The 15,742-nt window shown below is 35.8% G+C and overlaps 1 protein-coding gene across 1 annotated transcript in view; it reads right to left on the bottom strand.

Annotated features, from left to right (window-relative positions):
- Positions 1-15,742, bottom strand: part of LOC150098964 (bromodomain adjacent to zinc finger domain protein 2B-like) — a 632,705-nt gene that overhangs the window by 441,761 nt on the left and 175,202 nt on the right. The window contains exon 10 of the mRNA XM_090405782.1: positions 5,718-5,783. Within this exon, the coding sequence (XP_090261908.1) occupies positions 5,718-5,783 (66 nt within the window). The remainder of the gene's footprint in view (positions 1-5,717; positions 5,784-15,742) is intronic.

Here is a 15,742-nt window from a genome sequence, read left to right as displayed (position 1 = left end):
ACACTGGAAGAAGAAAAAAACAACTGCCTTCCTTTCTTAGACACACTAGTCACCCGCCAGCCTGATGGAACCTTGGTTTTCTCAGTCTATAGAAAACCCACCCATACAGGCGCATATATTCACAAACAATCCCACCACTCCTCCTCACAACAATATGGAGTTAAGACATTACACAACAGGGCTAAACTTATCTGTTCAAATGACAATGCCCTAACCACAGAAATAAACCACATTCTCAACACTTTCTCAGCCAATGGCTATCCTCCCAAAAAAATCCAAAAAATATTGAAACCAGTAACTCCCCCCCCCCCCGCCTCACAACAAGGATTACTCTAAATCCATCACCATACCCTATATCTGAGGTACCTCAGAAAAAAATTACAAAAATTTAAAAAAAACATGACAACTTCTTGTTACAGACCATATAAAAAATTGGCATCTCTTATCCGCTCTACTAAAGACCAACCTCCCCCCCCCCTCCCCCCACCCAGACCTACCTGGTGTATACCAGGTCCCTTGCAGCTGTAAGCTTTCCTACTTTGGCCAAACAGGCAGGACAGCCAATATCAGAATTTCAGAACACAAGGACTACATCTGGTTTCACCAGTACAGCCACTCTGGTCTTGCTGACCATACACTGGATACCCGCCATAGAATACGGTGGAAGAAAGCGACGATAGTACACCGTAGTAAATACAAGTATGAACGGCTTTTCATGGAATCAGCTTCAGCCCTAAGAAACAATCCGAACCTCAACAAATTTGGCTGCATGAGACTGCCTCAAATTTGGGAAACCTACATCAGAAGACCTTCAGCCCAATTGCCCAAGAATACCAACATTGCCTGCTAGGGGGCACCATCAGGACTTTAGGAGAAATAATAGCTTCCTGCTTCTTCTTCATTTACTGTTTGTTGTGCCTGCGTGCACATGTCTGGTTCTTAAGTTTCTTGAAAATGGCAACATGACGTTGCCGAAATATTGAAGTATATAAAAATTTATTTTAATGTATATCCTAGTGACGTAATATTCTTAAATTACTTAATAAAAAATAAGTCTTTGTATGTCTACTATTTTCTAACATGGGATGTTATATTGCATGAATGCAAAAGTATTTGTACAATCTAACCGCATTCTTGCAGGAAGAGAAATCATGCAGAGTATACGTGTATATGTGTTTCTTATTATGAGCCTTCGTAGCTCAGTCATTAAGAGACAAAGCGCTTTGGTCAGAAAGACCTGGGTTCGATTCCTGTCAGTGACGTGAGGAACCGTTATCTGGTCTCTTTCAATGAAAGGTGAGTTAGCAAGTCTATTACAAAGGTAGATTTTTTTTTTCTCACCCAAAAACTCAGGTTTTTCATCCCCCAGAACATGCAAACTGGCCCTGTGAACACAAGTATCCACAGACACAGGGACAACCGCCTTATCCTCGAGACAGTTGTGGTTGTAAGAATAAGAAATCTCGACACCATAAAAGGTAGAAGAGGAGGATAAAGAAAGAAAGTTTCTCATTATTCATATATACAGTAGGAGTCATTTTACTAATGCACAAATTTTCACGTCTCATGTTTTGACAACTTCGAACATTATGAATGATAGTGAATGCTATGTTGGAAGAGTTGTGAGAGAAGGGACTGTAGACTCTATGAATTTATGCTATCTGATCATCATACTAAGATCTTTAGTCATGATCATATTACCATTCCTAGACTGACTTTAAGCATTTAGCCTTTCATGGTACATAATCATATTCAACCTCCACAAGAACACTAATTAGAGTCTTGGTAGCGTAGTTGGTTTTGACAATGCCCTTTGGTTGGAAAGACCTGGGGTGAAATCCCATTTAAAATATGAAGAACCTTAGTAGAACTTTTTCAAATGAACACATGCAATTTACATACATAATACACTGGTTCCATAGCCTTAGTTGCTTTGGCTATAAATGCAATATAATCAACCAACCAAACACCACATAAATACCAAATTCACCCAAGCTTAGAATTCCACTCTCAGTTGAGGCAGTATACCAAAAATCTTCTATCCTCCTCTCTCAGACACAGTCCAATCACTTTCTCACAGACATCATGTTTCTAATGTATGCCTTTTTTTTTATCTATATAAGCCAATCACTGTAAAAAAATATGACAGTCTGCACTTGAATTAGTGTGGATGCAACTATTTCAAGGAGCTGCCATTAAATGAAACAGTAATGGGAGAACTGAAAGTAAATGAGATCTGAGAAAGAAAGAAAGGAATGATAAAAAGCAAGTAAACAAGGAGGAATGTCACACTAAAAAAGTAACTGTGGATAAAGAAGGAGGAATAATGAGAGAGAGAGATGGGGGGGGGGCACAAAATTAGGATAAAATAAAGATTAGAATGATTGAGATTAAACGGCAGATGGGATGGAAATCAGGTTATGTTAGGTTTGGAAATCAGATTTGTTTATGAATACAGTTTTATCATAATGAAACTATATTCATAAACAAATGTCAGTTATGTTTCTTTACAAATTCTTTTCCTTCAAGCACTTAATATTGAAATGTTATGAAAATGGTAATCAGTGGGATACTAAGATTAAAGTCAGAGATATTTCAGCAAAATGGCTTGGTGAATGGCAAGTTGAGAATAATAAGGAAAAGTATCTGCATTAGAAATAACAAAATGCAAATTAATTAAGAGATGACATGGAATACTCGTATTTAAAAACAGCTGATACCATTCGTGTGTTCAATATGCTATAAAATATCTGAGAAAACATTTATGTCATGTATTAGAAATTACTTCTTACAAGTGTGATACATGTGGCCAGTCATTCTGTTTTCAATTCAGTTTATAGCACTCCCTCCTCAAATAGTGTCTTACAAATGAAAACTGCTCTTCTGGCGACATCTGACTTTCTTCTATAACTCTATTTAATCTGAAAGCTAGATCCAATTTTTTGACACAACTAACAAACAGCAGAGTTCATAACTATCCAAACAAGGAATGTACTACATAAGATAATAGATCAGTATGTCTCTGATATCCTTTATACGAACGAGGTGTTTTCTTGAACACCCCATTCACATAAGGGATAGTAACACAATATTGTTCTTCACTGGTAGAAAGAGTGTAATGAACAAACATTTAATGAGGTCTATGATCCAACTGTATCAGTGATTCGTTATATGTTATTCTTGCCAAGAAATCATACTCTTGTTTCCATCAACATTTTATTCTAGTATAATTAAAAAGAAAGACTAAAAGAAACTAAGAAAAGAAAAAGTTTCTCTCTCTCTTTTAATCTGCTCTGACTAAAAATATCTCTCTTTGCTACATTTTAACAGACCATTTGTTGTCTTTAATGTGACTGCCAACTATTCTGAACTTCATGATTTCTCTCCTTTAATTGCTGATTTACTCTAACCCAATTTCTGAATAGTGAGATCATCTTATTTGGGGTATTAATGTTTATACTTAACTGGCTTTCCTTTACTAACTGCAATGATACTGCATGTAGAGATGCCATGGCATTCACTGTAACCATTGATTTCCCACAAATTGTTTGCCTATCTGTAGTTTCTAAATTCCCAATATTTTTTAATTTTTGGGAATTTGAGAATGGGAAATTGAAATTTTTGAGAATTCTTGAAAATTCTAGAAAATTTTATATTTTATTGATATAATATTCCCAGTTTCTCTTAAACAGGAAGTTTTGTGTTTATTCTAGTCATAAAATGCTATAATAATGAACAGTACATTTCAGTATATAGTAATATATAGTATTAGTTATTAAAAAATAAAGACTGAAAATTTAATGATCGTTAGCAGTATAGTGGTACAGGTACAGTAGGTAACTTTATACACCGAGTTTGAGATTAACATAAAACAAATTCTAGTATGTACTAACAATGGAAACAAAACACAAGTGAATAAATAAATTAATATCAATATTTAACATTCACATTTAGCATTAACAAATCTGAAAACAAACCCCAACTCAACATCACCAGAGTTAAAGATCGTTACTATCAACGTAAGAAGCCTGAATGGCAAAGAAATGGAGCTAGCTGAGGAATTAGATAAGTACCAGATCGACATAATAGGGGCGACTGAAACAAAAAAGACAAAAACTGGTGAAATCTTTCTGAGCAATAAATACAAAATGTTATATTCAGGCAATGACAATCAAGGAAAAGAAGGAGTAGCCATAGTATTCAACACAAAATACGAGGCTAATCTTCTTGAATGGCAGTCAGTCTCAAGTAGAGTAATGTGGGCAAATATGAGAATGGGGAACTGGACAATGAGACTTATTTGTGCCTATGGTCCCACAGAAGGTTCTACTAAGGTAGAAGTTGAGGAATTTTTTGAGGCTTTAGAAAAAGCAACTGACACAACGAAAAAGGAAAAGTTGGTACTTGTTGGAGATCTAAATAGCAGAGTAGGAAATGATTGTGAGACATACAAAAATATATTGGGAAAATTTGGAGAAAAGAGCAAAGCTAATAATAATGGCAAATATCTGTTGGATTTCTGCTCAGGACATGGACTGGTTATTACTAACACCATGTTCCAACATAAAAATGTGCACAAATTCACATGGAGAGAAGAGGCAAGGAATAAGAAAAGTCTCATTGACTATGTTATTGTTGATAGCGATGTTTTCTCCCTGGTGCAGGACACCAGAGTGTACAGAGGATTTGAAATTGGAAGCGATCACTATTTAGTCTTGAGCAGGATAAAATTGAATTTCATATTGAAAAGAATGACATGTAAGAAAGTTTTAAAACGAATAAAAGTTAAGCAGCTCTCAGATGTGAACTGTAGACTAAAATACACAAAGATTATTGAAGAAAAAATGAAAGAGTTTGAGAACAGGAACCAAACCTTGGAGATTCAGTGGCAAGCCCTGAAGGAAACCGTGATTGATTCAACCAGAGAGGCATGTGGTGAGGTTGTCTGCAAGGATAAAAAAATCAGAACTCCCTGGTGGACACAGGAAGTTAAAGAGACAGTGAAGGAAAAGAAGAAAGCATACCAAAAGTTCCTGTCAAATAAGTCAGCTTGTGCTCTTAGAGAATATAGAGACAAATGCAAGAATGCTAAACACTGTGTAAAACTAGCTAAACAAAAGTCATGGGAGGACTTTGGCAAGAATATAGAAAATAAATATCAAGAAGGCAGCAAAATATTCTGGAGGTTGTAAGAAGCTTAGGAATGGAGGAAAGAGTGCTATAAAAGGAGTTAGAAATGATAAAGGTGACATGAAAACGGAAGAAAAAGATATACTTGAAGTATGGAGTAATTACTTTGAAAAACTGCTAAATGAAACAAGTAGTGATGACAGCACAGTGGTAAAAAACACTGACCAGGCATGCAGAAAGTTGGAAAGAACTGGAGGAGGCCTTCATCTAGCAGTGGACAGAAAATGGCTGAAAAGAAAGAAGAAGACATACCATTATATTGATAACATCCAACAAAATGTAAATTTATAGATGTACTTGAAATGAAATGATAAATGGAAATGAAGGGAAAAGTTGTACAATGTTAAACCACATAGTAGTAACAGTGATGGGATTTTTGTTTTCATGTTTTGCAGACAAGACTGTATCATTTGAAAGTTCAATCTATGACTGGTGAACCCATGTATAATACTTTCAGATGTTAACATTAAAACAAATCATAACTTTTAAAAGGGAACAACATTCCATATCCTGCAGAAAAGACACACCTGACAACTATCTGCTGCATCAAGTACAATCATGCTATGTATGTCGAACATAAGACAAAAATATGTCTGGCATGTGAAAAAAAAATAAAAATAAATAAATAAACAAATTCCTATTATTAATTAAACATGTATTTATAGTAAAAATAATATTCTGAATTCTGAAAAAAAAGAAAAGAAAAAGTTTTTGAAATAATTTTTCATAATAATTTTGATAGGTATTTACTAATGGTGTTCTGATATTACATAATATTAGTGTTAAAAGAGGGTTAATATTTCTTTTTAATTAATTAACTTTTGTATTTAGATAAGGTCACAAAACTTGCTCTTGTGTATTATTAATGTTCTCAGTATACTGTTATGAGATATTTGTGGTACAGTCACATGGAGGGCTATAATAGACGAGCAGCAGAGCAATTTTGGTGTAATTAGAAAGGGCTCAAGTAAATCTTTAAAACTAATGAAAGGGGAAAAACTAGTTGCTGTGTGAAGTAAGTAGACCTTTAAACAAGTGTGTAATTTTGAGAAGAAAACAAATCAAACAGAAGCAGAAAAGAAGAAGATCAAGCTAACAATAATGGTAGAAGCAGTACCAGTTCCAGACATGGAACTAGTCATCGCAAACTCCAAATCTCTCTATGAAAATGTGTATAAATTCACACAGATAGAACACACACACAAGAAAAATTTTATTACTGTCAAACATGATAATGCCTTCAAGATTGATCAACCTATCATATATGTGATTGGAAACTTGAAGTGACAAATATGAAGTAAAATGAAAAACATTTTTTCTAAAGTTTTGTAAAGAATCTATCCATGTAAAAAAGAAATCATAGAATAAGTTTTTAATGAGTAAGACAATAGTTATTCTTAGAAATTACTGATGAAAAAGAAACCAAGTGTGTAAAATTCTGTGATATTAGATAAATAAAATTCATAAGAATATTTTGGAAAGAATATAGAAAATAAATACCATGATGCTTAGGAAGATTCACACATTTCAAAAATTCTAAAATAAGTTAGCTGGTTTATTGGCAGAAAATATCCATAAGGAATGTAATCAGGAGTATATTAATATGTAATGCATAAAAATCCACTAGAAACTTGAATTGGTTGAAGAAGCAAATAACATTCAACTTGAAATGATGAAATATGAAGGTACGCCCTTATAGTGACGACATTGCATAATCAAGAGGGCTTGGTCAAGAAGACTGAATCTCATATGACTGAAGTACAGTTCTTATCTATCGATTGAAAAAGAGAGATAAAACTGAATGAGTGAATTACTGAATTTCTCTGCTGAGTATTCCAGATAGGATTTATACAAGTTACCTGAGTAGACAATAAAACCACAGAAGGTAAAATCAATAATGAAGAACTTGAGTTTACAAAAAACAGTTTTTCAAGATATAAAATTTTTATCTTACAACATACAGTTTAGAAGTTATTAATGATCAGTGTGTGTTTTTAAAAAACTGAGAATTGCAACAGGCTGATGAAGAAAAAACAAATATACATAAGCTAGTTGATAATTTTCCCCATCTTCTAATGGGAACTCAATTCTAGGTTGAAACATACAATGATTATTACATCAGTATTACTTATCAATCAGGTCAAAAAGTCAGAACCATTAAGACCTTGTTACACATGTTTATGAAAATGCGTTAATGTTCCAATTAAGAACCTCTATGCCAAGAATTAAAGAAATCTCTTGGATTCCTCTTCCATATATTAAGGGAATAATTGAATGTACTTTTAAAGTTCTGAGGCCACTCAACATTGTAATGTACTTTCACCCCGTCAGGAAGATTTCTACCTTCCTTTCCTCTCCAAAACACAAGGTTCCTCCATTCAACTTTCCAGATATCTATCAGATTTCTTACTGCCATGGCTTATCTTAGTTCAGACAGTTTGGTCGATCTGCAACTGGCCACTGTGAGTAACATAAATCTTGCATCAAGTACCATGAATCAGTGCAAAAAAACAAATTTATACAGAAAAGTAGATCCTCTTGTAATTGTTACACAAAGAGAGCTATGAGGCCTTTCTACATTGGATTAATTTGAATAAATATAGTTTTTGATTATTTCCTTTATAAGAAATATTATATTTCTTATAAAGGAAATATATTAAATATTATTAGATGCATCAATCTTCTGTAAATTCCTAATTATTCTCTTATTATAATTGTGTGTGTGTGTGTGTGTGTGTGTGTGTGTGTGTGTGTGTGTGTGTGTGTGTGTGTGTGTGTGTGTGTGTGTGTGTGTGTGTGTTTAAATTATCCCATTTATATGCTGGCCTAGTTGGCTGAGCGGTTAGTTTGAATCCCATCGTGGGCATGGATGTTTGTGATCGTCTGTGAATATACTAGCAGTGGTAGTGGGCAGTAGATGGCATTGGTGTAGATGATGATGGTAGCTGCAGTTCATTATAGCTGGTGGAATGAGTGGTGGAGACAGAGTTGTAGAGTAGGTGCCCTCCCTGGACGAGTCTTTGGACTCCCTAGAGGTGTCATGTAATAATAATAATAATTTCACCACAAGTTTAAATGCATCTCGGTCTTTTACAAGCCCATAGCCAAAAACCCTGAACCTGTATGGTGAGTCCCATTCCTATATATTGCAGGCATCTCTGAGACAATGGCCAAGATCATGAAAAAATACAATTAAGTTCCCACTTTTTTCCCCTATCAACAAAATCTCCTTGTTACCATCCAATTAAGATAAACACCCCCCCCCCCCGCAATATTTACGAATTCAGGCTGAGTGCCTCCGTTCTTACTTTGGAAAAACAGGACATTCTGCAAACGTAAGTTTCTATGGTTTAGCAGTTCTGTGGGTAGTTTTCGGTATTGACACCACATATGACGTAAATAAAGAGTTTAATAAAAATAAGCAATTAAAATCCAACAAGTTTCGTAAGTCGTAAGACATATCATCAGGAGTACTGGTACAGAAAAGTTTTACACAACAAAATTGTATTAACAATTAATTACACTACTAGATGTTTTGATAACTTCGACTGTTACATATAACTGATAAACCAGAATACAAATGGTAAATTCGTTACTGTATGCATGTTGGAACATTGCTCGCTGTTGCTATTTCGTTTTGTGGTAGCAAGCGTGTCATATCCTAGGTCCACGGCAGTTAAATTTTTGATGAAAACAGACCATAATTGATGTAAAATTAAGCCTTGATTTTTATTGCATTGTGTAGGGATCCTAATCATTTGTGAGGATTCTTTGAATTTTCTTGTAAAAGTTATGATCAATATATGACATTTTTTTGTTTGCTGCCAAAGCACTTGACAGCCTGTAGTAGTTGTGTGGAATGCCGGTCCTAATTTATGTTTCTTCATTTTATGTGTTCAGACACACAGATCTCCCAACCTTGTCTGGTCTGCATAACAAATGCCACAAGAGCAATGAATCTCATAAACGTCTTGTTTTTTCATGGGGAGGAGGTTTTGGTGGATGGAGGAATCTTGAGATTTTTTGCCAAGAAGAGCCACTTTTACATTGTACTTGCAGAACAACACAGCCACTTTGTCAGTGACATTTATGATAAAGCAAAAAGATTGCATTCTTGAAATCTTGTTTAAGTAAGAGAGTTGCAAGAGATATATTAAGAATTTTTCTGATTGTTTTGGGTTCATAACCATTGAGTGAGAGATTGTTTCAGGTAGTGCAGTGCTTTATTCCTTTTAATTGAGGTGCTTGATATATTATATGCCCTATCTTGTAAAGTTTTAATTAGGCCTATCTTTTTTAATGGATGGTGGTGTGAAGCAGCATTTAAAAATCTTCCCGTTGTAGTAGGTTTTCTGTATGCAGTAAAGGATAAACTTTTTTCCTTTTCATTTACTTCAACAAGTATATTAAGGAATGGTAATTTTTTGTGCTGTTCTTGTTCAAGAATGAATTTTATATTGGGATGTAAGTTGCTCAGATAACATTTAAAAGTAATTATCTCATCCACTGTTCCCGACCAAATAATGAAAATATCATCGATGTAATGTAGCCAAATTGTTGTATAAAATATTTCTGTACAAGTTCTCCTGATGATGTAAGTCTCACAACTAAACTTATCAGGTTTTAATTGCCTATTTTTGCTAAACTCTCTATTTCCATCATGATGTGGTCTCAATACCAAAACTAACCACAAAACAGGGCATTCTGTTCAAAAACGACTACAAGAACACCAGTTTTACATTAACAACAATAAATCTGAAAAATCTGAACTTGCTCGACCCCTCTATGTGGGGCACCTGTTCATGGTGGAGGGGACCTCCCAGTGATGGTACTGGCCCTTTTCATTCTTCCTCTTTTCTTCCCGTATTCTGTGTTCTACTTCTCCTGAGTCTTTTTTCACTATCCTTTTTCTAGGCCACCATCATTGAGATCCAACGCCCTGTTGCCGTGCAGTGCAACCCGTGGACATCCAGAAAGGGAGATCCTGGTAGTCTTGCACTACTTTGGCCCCTGCTTCAGAAAGATGGGCAGTCCTGGATGGCCCAGCCAGGATCAATCAGCTGGTAGGCTTGCCTGCAAGGGTCAACGGTGTTGTAGCAAGTCTCCCACCCCATGGTCTGGGGTTGGGATCTTAGGCTTGCCATAGTGCTGGTATAGAATCCAAGGTAGCCCTGGCGTTCCACTCCTGAGTGCAGTCATTGTTTGCCAGGCAGTGGATGTCCATGTATGGCTCTGTGGTGGGTGGGGAGCTCTGGTGCCAAACCAAAAACTCCTTGAGCACGAATCCTTCATCCTCAAATGTTTCAGGGGCCCTAACAAAGTCCCAACCAGAGTCAATTTATGCTGAAGGGGAAAAAGAAATAAAGGATGTGTGAATTGGTCACCGACATGCAAAATGAAGTGCTTTATACGCAACATTTTCCAACTGTTACATAAGCAAAATAGTTACCACTTTAAAAACTACAATGTTCATAAAAGAAAAGTTAATTTTCCAACGCGTGATAATAAATAACTCATCCAACAAGATGGATTGATTACCCTATTATCGGAATGGATTCACCTTCTTTTGACATGCGCGGAAGTGTCAAAGGGTCTCGCATCTGTGGGTGTACAGTACAGCATATGGAAACAGAAGTAAGAAACAAAAGGTATATGATACTAGTATAAATGTACCAACATTTTTAATCACTCATGCTACAGGTGAAAAACCAATAGGAAAAATGTCACCCTTCTTTATTCAAAAGGGTTTAGGACCTCCCAAAACTGTTAAGAAATTGTGTTCTGGAGATGTCCTTGTGGAAACATTATGTCAGCAACATTCTGAGAAACTACTGAGAGCAATAACAATGGGTGGAATAGAAATTACAGTAACACCTCATAAAACATTCAATTCCTGTAGAGTAGTGATATCAGAATGGGATCTCCTTGATGTTCCTGAGGAGGAGATATGTTCAGAACTTAAAAGATCAAGGAGTGACAGGTGTGAGGTGCCTGATACGTAGGGATGGTCACCTGGTTCCAACCAAGAACATCATCCTTACTTTTGATACACCTAAACCGCCAACATCTGTAAAAGCAGATTTCTCCGTTTTAAATGAAAGCAACAGATGGTATATTTTTTCTCGTTCAATAATTTAACTTCCTCTTCGGAAATACAATGTTCATACAAGCGCACTATTGCTGATGTGATAAGCAACACGGTGGCGAGTTGAACGGCGCTTGTGAACAAGACTGCAGTTCTTCAATGGCATGAAAATGCCATCTCATTCTCAAGTTTATGTTAGGAGAAAAAAAAAAAACACTACACTATGGGTGAATCCTTTTTACAAATAATAATAACACAATCATATAATTTTCAATGGGCCATAAGTAAAAAAGGTTTCTTATATAAACATTTGTAATTACAAGAAATAATGCACATTTTGTAAATGTATAACTACATGATAAATAATAATACCATTAGTTATTCTTTCCTTTTTATTTAATAATTTTATCAAATTCGGCAGCTGCTAACATGCTAAGTAGAAGATATCCTACATCGTTCTACTTTACACACTAAATCAACATGCCTTAGAATACCGTGGTCACAATTTGGGGCAGTGCATCAAAATGCTTGATATCATCAACAAGATGGTACACGTGCACTGGAAAGCCCACTCCAACTGTCTACTGGTGTTCTTGTTTGATACCAATAAACCAATACATTCACAGCCCAGCTTCAATACTACTAAATCTGCTTTCTTCCCCTTTCTGTCATCTAGACCAGTCCCTTTCTAATGTTCTCCAAGAATTACAACCTGTATCTATTTTCTAAAAAACTATTAATAGGTTCCCTTCTGTTCCCCAAATGAACACAACAAATGAATGTTTTCAAAGTCCATTAAACTTTAAACATTTTTGTTGTTGAGCATGTTTCACAACCATAGAAAAATATTAGGCCCCCACCCACTGCCCAAAGGGATCCTGCAGTTTCTATATACTAATGCCAGAAGTATCAGGAACAAGAGGGAGGACTTTTTCACACTTGTTAGTGCAACCTCGCCAAAGGTTGAAGGCATTAGTCAGACTTGGCTTACAGCAGATGCTGTTACAGGGATAGAATGTGAAGGGTTTAGTATTTGGAGCTTTAGTATTTGCATGGAAGATAGAATGGAGGAGGGATACTGATGATAGCAGATGAATTACAGCCAAAAAGAATAGGAGACAGGCAGGAGGGTAGCTGTTCACTTTAAGCAGCTTGGTGTGAGATTAAAGACCAGTAATACAGTTGGTTGTTGCCAGGACATTCCGCAGTTGATCTGGAAGACATGCATCGGCAATTAGTACAATGAGTACAGGTCAAATAATTATCACGGTGGCAGGGGTGGGACTTCAACTATGAAGATATAGACTGGAAGGAAGAGAGATCACATGGCAGGAAGGAAATACAATTCATATACCTACTAAGAGATAATTACTTAAGGCAGAATGTGATGAAGAGGACTAGGGAGTGGAGAATATTGGACCTGATCATAGGATCAGAAGAGCTATCCATAACCAAGGTGACCACATTGCCTCTGATTGGTGAAAGTGACCATGGGCTATTGACTTGGAAAATTGTAAAACATTAGGAATATTCTGTCAAGAAGGGTATATAACTACAAGGCAGGTGATTATGACAAGCTTAGGAAGAAGCTTAAATCTCTGCCATGGAATAAAACACTACCGGGTAAGGATGTTAGTAGTGCATGGGATATAGTCAAGGTTATCTAGAGCAGTGTTTCTCAAAGTGTGGTATGCGAAAGGTCGTTAGGGGGTAGGTGGCAATTTTCGGCTATGCATAATTAAAGGAATCATTATATTTTTCAACAAACAGTGCAATTAGAGACAACCGGGATAAAACAGCACTAACTAATGAATCACATCCCCTCTCCAACAGAAACTGCTGTATAGACAAGCAAAACCATATGTTGCCAGTGGAACATATGGTTTTGCTTGACACCACCCCTGTTGTTAACGTGTTAAAACTAAGAAATATATAGTGAATGTGTTTCAGATATTACGGAATTAGGGTGAAGGGAATTAGCATTTCAACCCAACTGTTGAAATGCTAATTTGTCTTTGGTTCGCGCGATTTTTTGTTAATACCGCACCGATCATATGCAGTTCTTCGCTGCTCTATCTATCTCAAGTCTTATAAATTACTGGTAATTTTTGCTTGAAATAATGGGAAAGAAGATGACGCTATTTGGGTAATGACTTTGATGATGCACATAAAAAAACTGTTCTCAATGCCAAAAGTAGTGATAGCGAGTCACATTCTAGCACCATTTTCAGTTTTTTCCTGAAAACTTTTGTTTCCGAAAATCCCCACACATATCTCGCAACACGAATTTTTAGCTTTAATTATGGGAAAAAAGTTAGAGTTATATTCGAGTAAATACAGTATTTTTTTTTTTAGCTTTCAAATTCTTACGTATGGATCATTGGTTAAAGATTGGATTTATAAAATTGCTCTCTTTTGGGGGTTTTATAAATCCAATCTTTAACCAATGATCCATACGTAAGAATTTGAAAGCTAAAAAAAAATACTGTATTTACTCGAATATAACTAACTTTTTTCTCATAATTAAAACTAACTAAAAATCAAGAAAACGTTGATATTGCATCTGGATCAAATGAAATTGATAAGAGTGTGTCGTCTGACATTTCTAGAGAACCAACTAGGAAGAGGATGAAAACTCTTCGTAAGTATGGTATGAATTACTTGAAACGTGGATTTTCATGGACGGAAAATGAAGAGGAACCTATTCCAAATTTTGTTCTATTTAAAATAAATCATATTTTTGGTTTATATGAACATATAAATTCAAATAAAATAGGTATTTAATTTTTAAATAATATTATAAATTAATTTATTCGTTTGTAATTAAATTATTTTAAATTTGTTTATTTATTTTTTTAATTAATTTATTAGGGGTTATTTGGTAATAATGAAAATTTAAGAAGGGGTACGCGGATATCTGAAGCATGAGAAACACTGATCAAAAGGAAACAATATTAAATTATATACCTAAGGAAAGGAGGGTTAACCAAACAGCAGTAGGATGAATAATACCATTAAGCATGAGCAGTATTAGAAGAAAATGCTGTGGAGGGTATATATAAAGAGAAAGGTGACCAGCATGGCAAGGAAGGCAAAATCAGATTATGAGAAGGACAGCAATGGAAGATTACCCTTTATGAGTGATGATGGTCACGAGGAGACAGAAGCATATAAAATAGTTGAGTTACTAAGTGACCACTTTGCAAGGGTATGTCATCCTAGTGAGATTACTGTATTAACATATGTGACAGGCACTGGTATGTGAAAAGAGATGAATGAATTGGAAGTGCTTAAGATATTGCAGCATCTCAATGTAAATACAACTGTGGGATTAGATGGGATATCAGCCAGAGTTTTGCTAGAATGTGCAATAGATCCGGCAATGCTTCTGGTAGAGTTCCAACGGAGTGGAAAGAGGGCAAAAATAATTCCTTTGCATAAGGGAGGCTCTAAGACTGCAGTAGCAAATTACAGACCAATCAGTATCTCAGGCATGGTGATAAAAGTACTAGAAAAATTAGTCAAAAAGAGAATTCAAGAATGGGTTGATAAAAATATGATACTGATTGAGAGTCAACATGGCTTTGTGAAGGGTCAGTCATGGTCATGCCTTAGTAATTTACAAACTTTTTATAACAGAGTGACAGCTCAGCTGGATAAAAGAAATGGCTATACGGTGATTTTAAGGGTCAAAGCTGTATAACTGAGAGGAGACCTCCACATAGCTTTAAAGGAATGTGGAGAACCGACCAGGGCTTCTGACCTAATGTCCAATCCTCACCTTCTCGTGGTGCACCCTGTTGGGTATCTACCTGGATAATGAACGAACGAGGATGGGCTGGCAATTTGGGATTTAGCTGACCAAATTGTATTCTTAGTGGCTTAAACCAATATACAAAATGATGGTACAACATGACAAAATTTCATGCTGGCTGGGCATCGCTCGGTTACACAAGACCCCCGTTGTTTTCTCCAGGGAAAAAGGGCAAGCAGCGAAAAGTCAGCTACTGGAACAAATCTGAAAAAACACCCCAACTCAACATCACCAGAATTAAAGATTGGTACTCTCAACATAAGAAACCTGAATGGCAAAGAAATGGAGCTAGCTGAGGAATTAAATAAGTACCAGATCAACATAATAGGGGTGACTGAAACAAAAAAAGACAAAAAAATGGTGAGATCTTTCTGAGCAATAAATACAAAATGTTATATTCAGGAAATGACAATCAAGGAAAAGAAGGAGTAGCCATAGTATTCAACACAAAATACGAGGATAATCTTCTTGAATGGCAGGCAATATCAAGTAGAGTCTTTCACTAAGCCTTATCCCATGTTAAACAGGGTCGGCGCACGATCTTTAACCTTCCTCTTCCAAGTTCTCCGGTCCAGGGCGTCCTTCAGACTCCATCCTTTTTCCCTAAGATCCTCTGTCACCTTATCCCTCCACCTGAGCCTGCCTCTTTTCCT

Source organism: Typopeltis vanoorti, chromosome 15 (assembly GCF_054136105.1).
Source record: "Typopeltis vanoorti isolate ZY-2024b chromosome 15, IOZ_Tvanoo_1.0, whole genome shotgun sequence".
NCBI lineage: Eukaryota > Metazoa > Arthropoda > Arachnida > Uropygi > Thelyphonidae > Typopeltis > Typopeltis vanoorti.
Note: the sequence above shows the minus strand (reverse complement) of the source record. Positions and strands in the feature narration are given on the sequence as shown.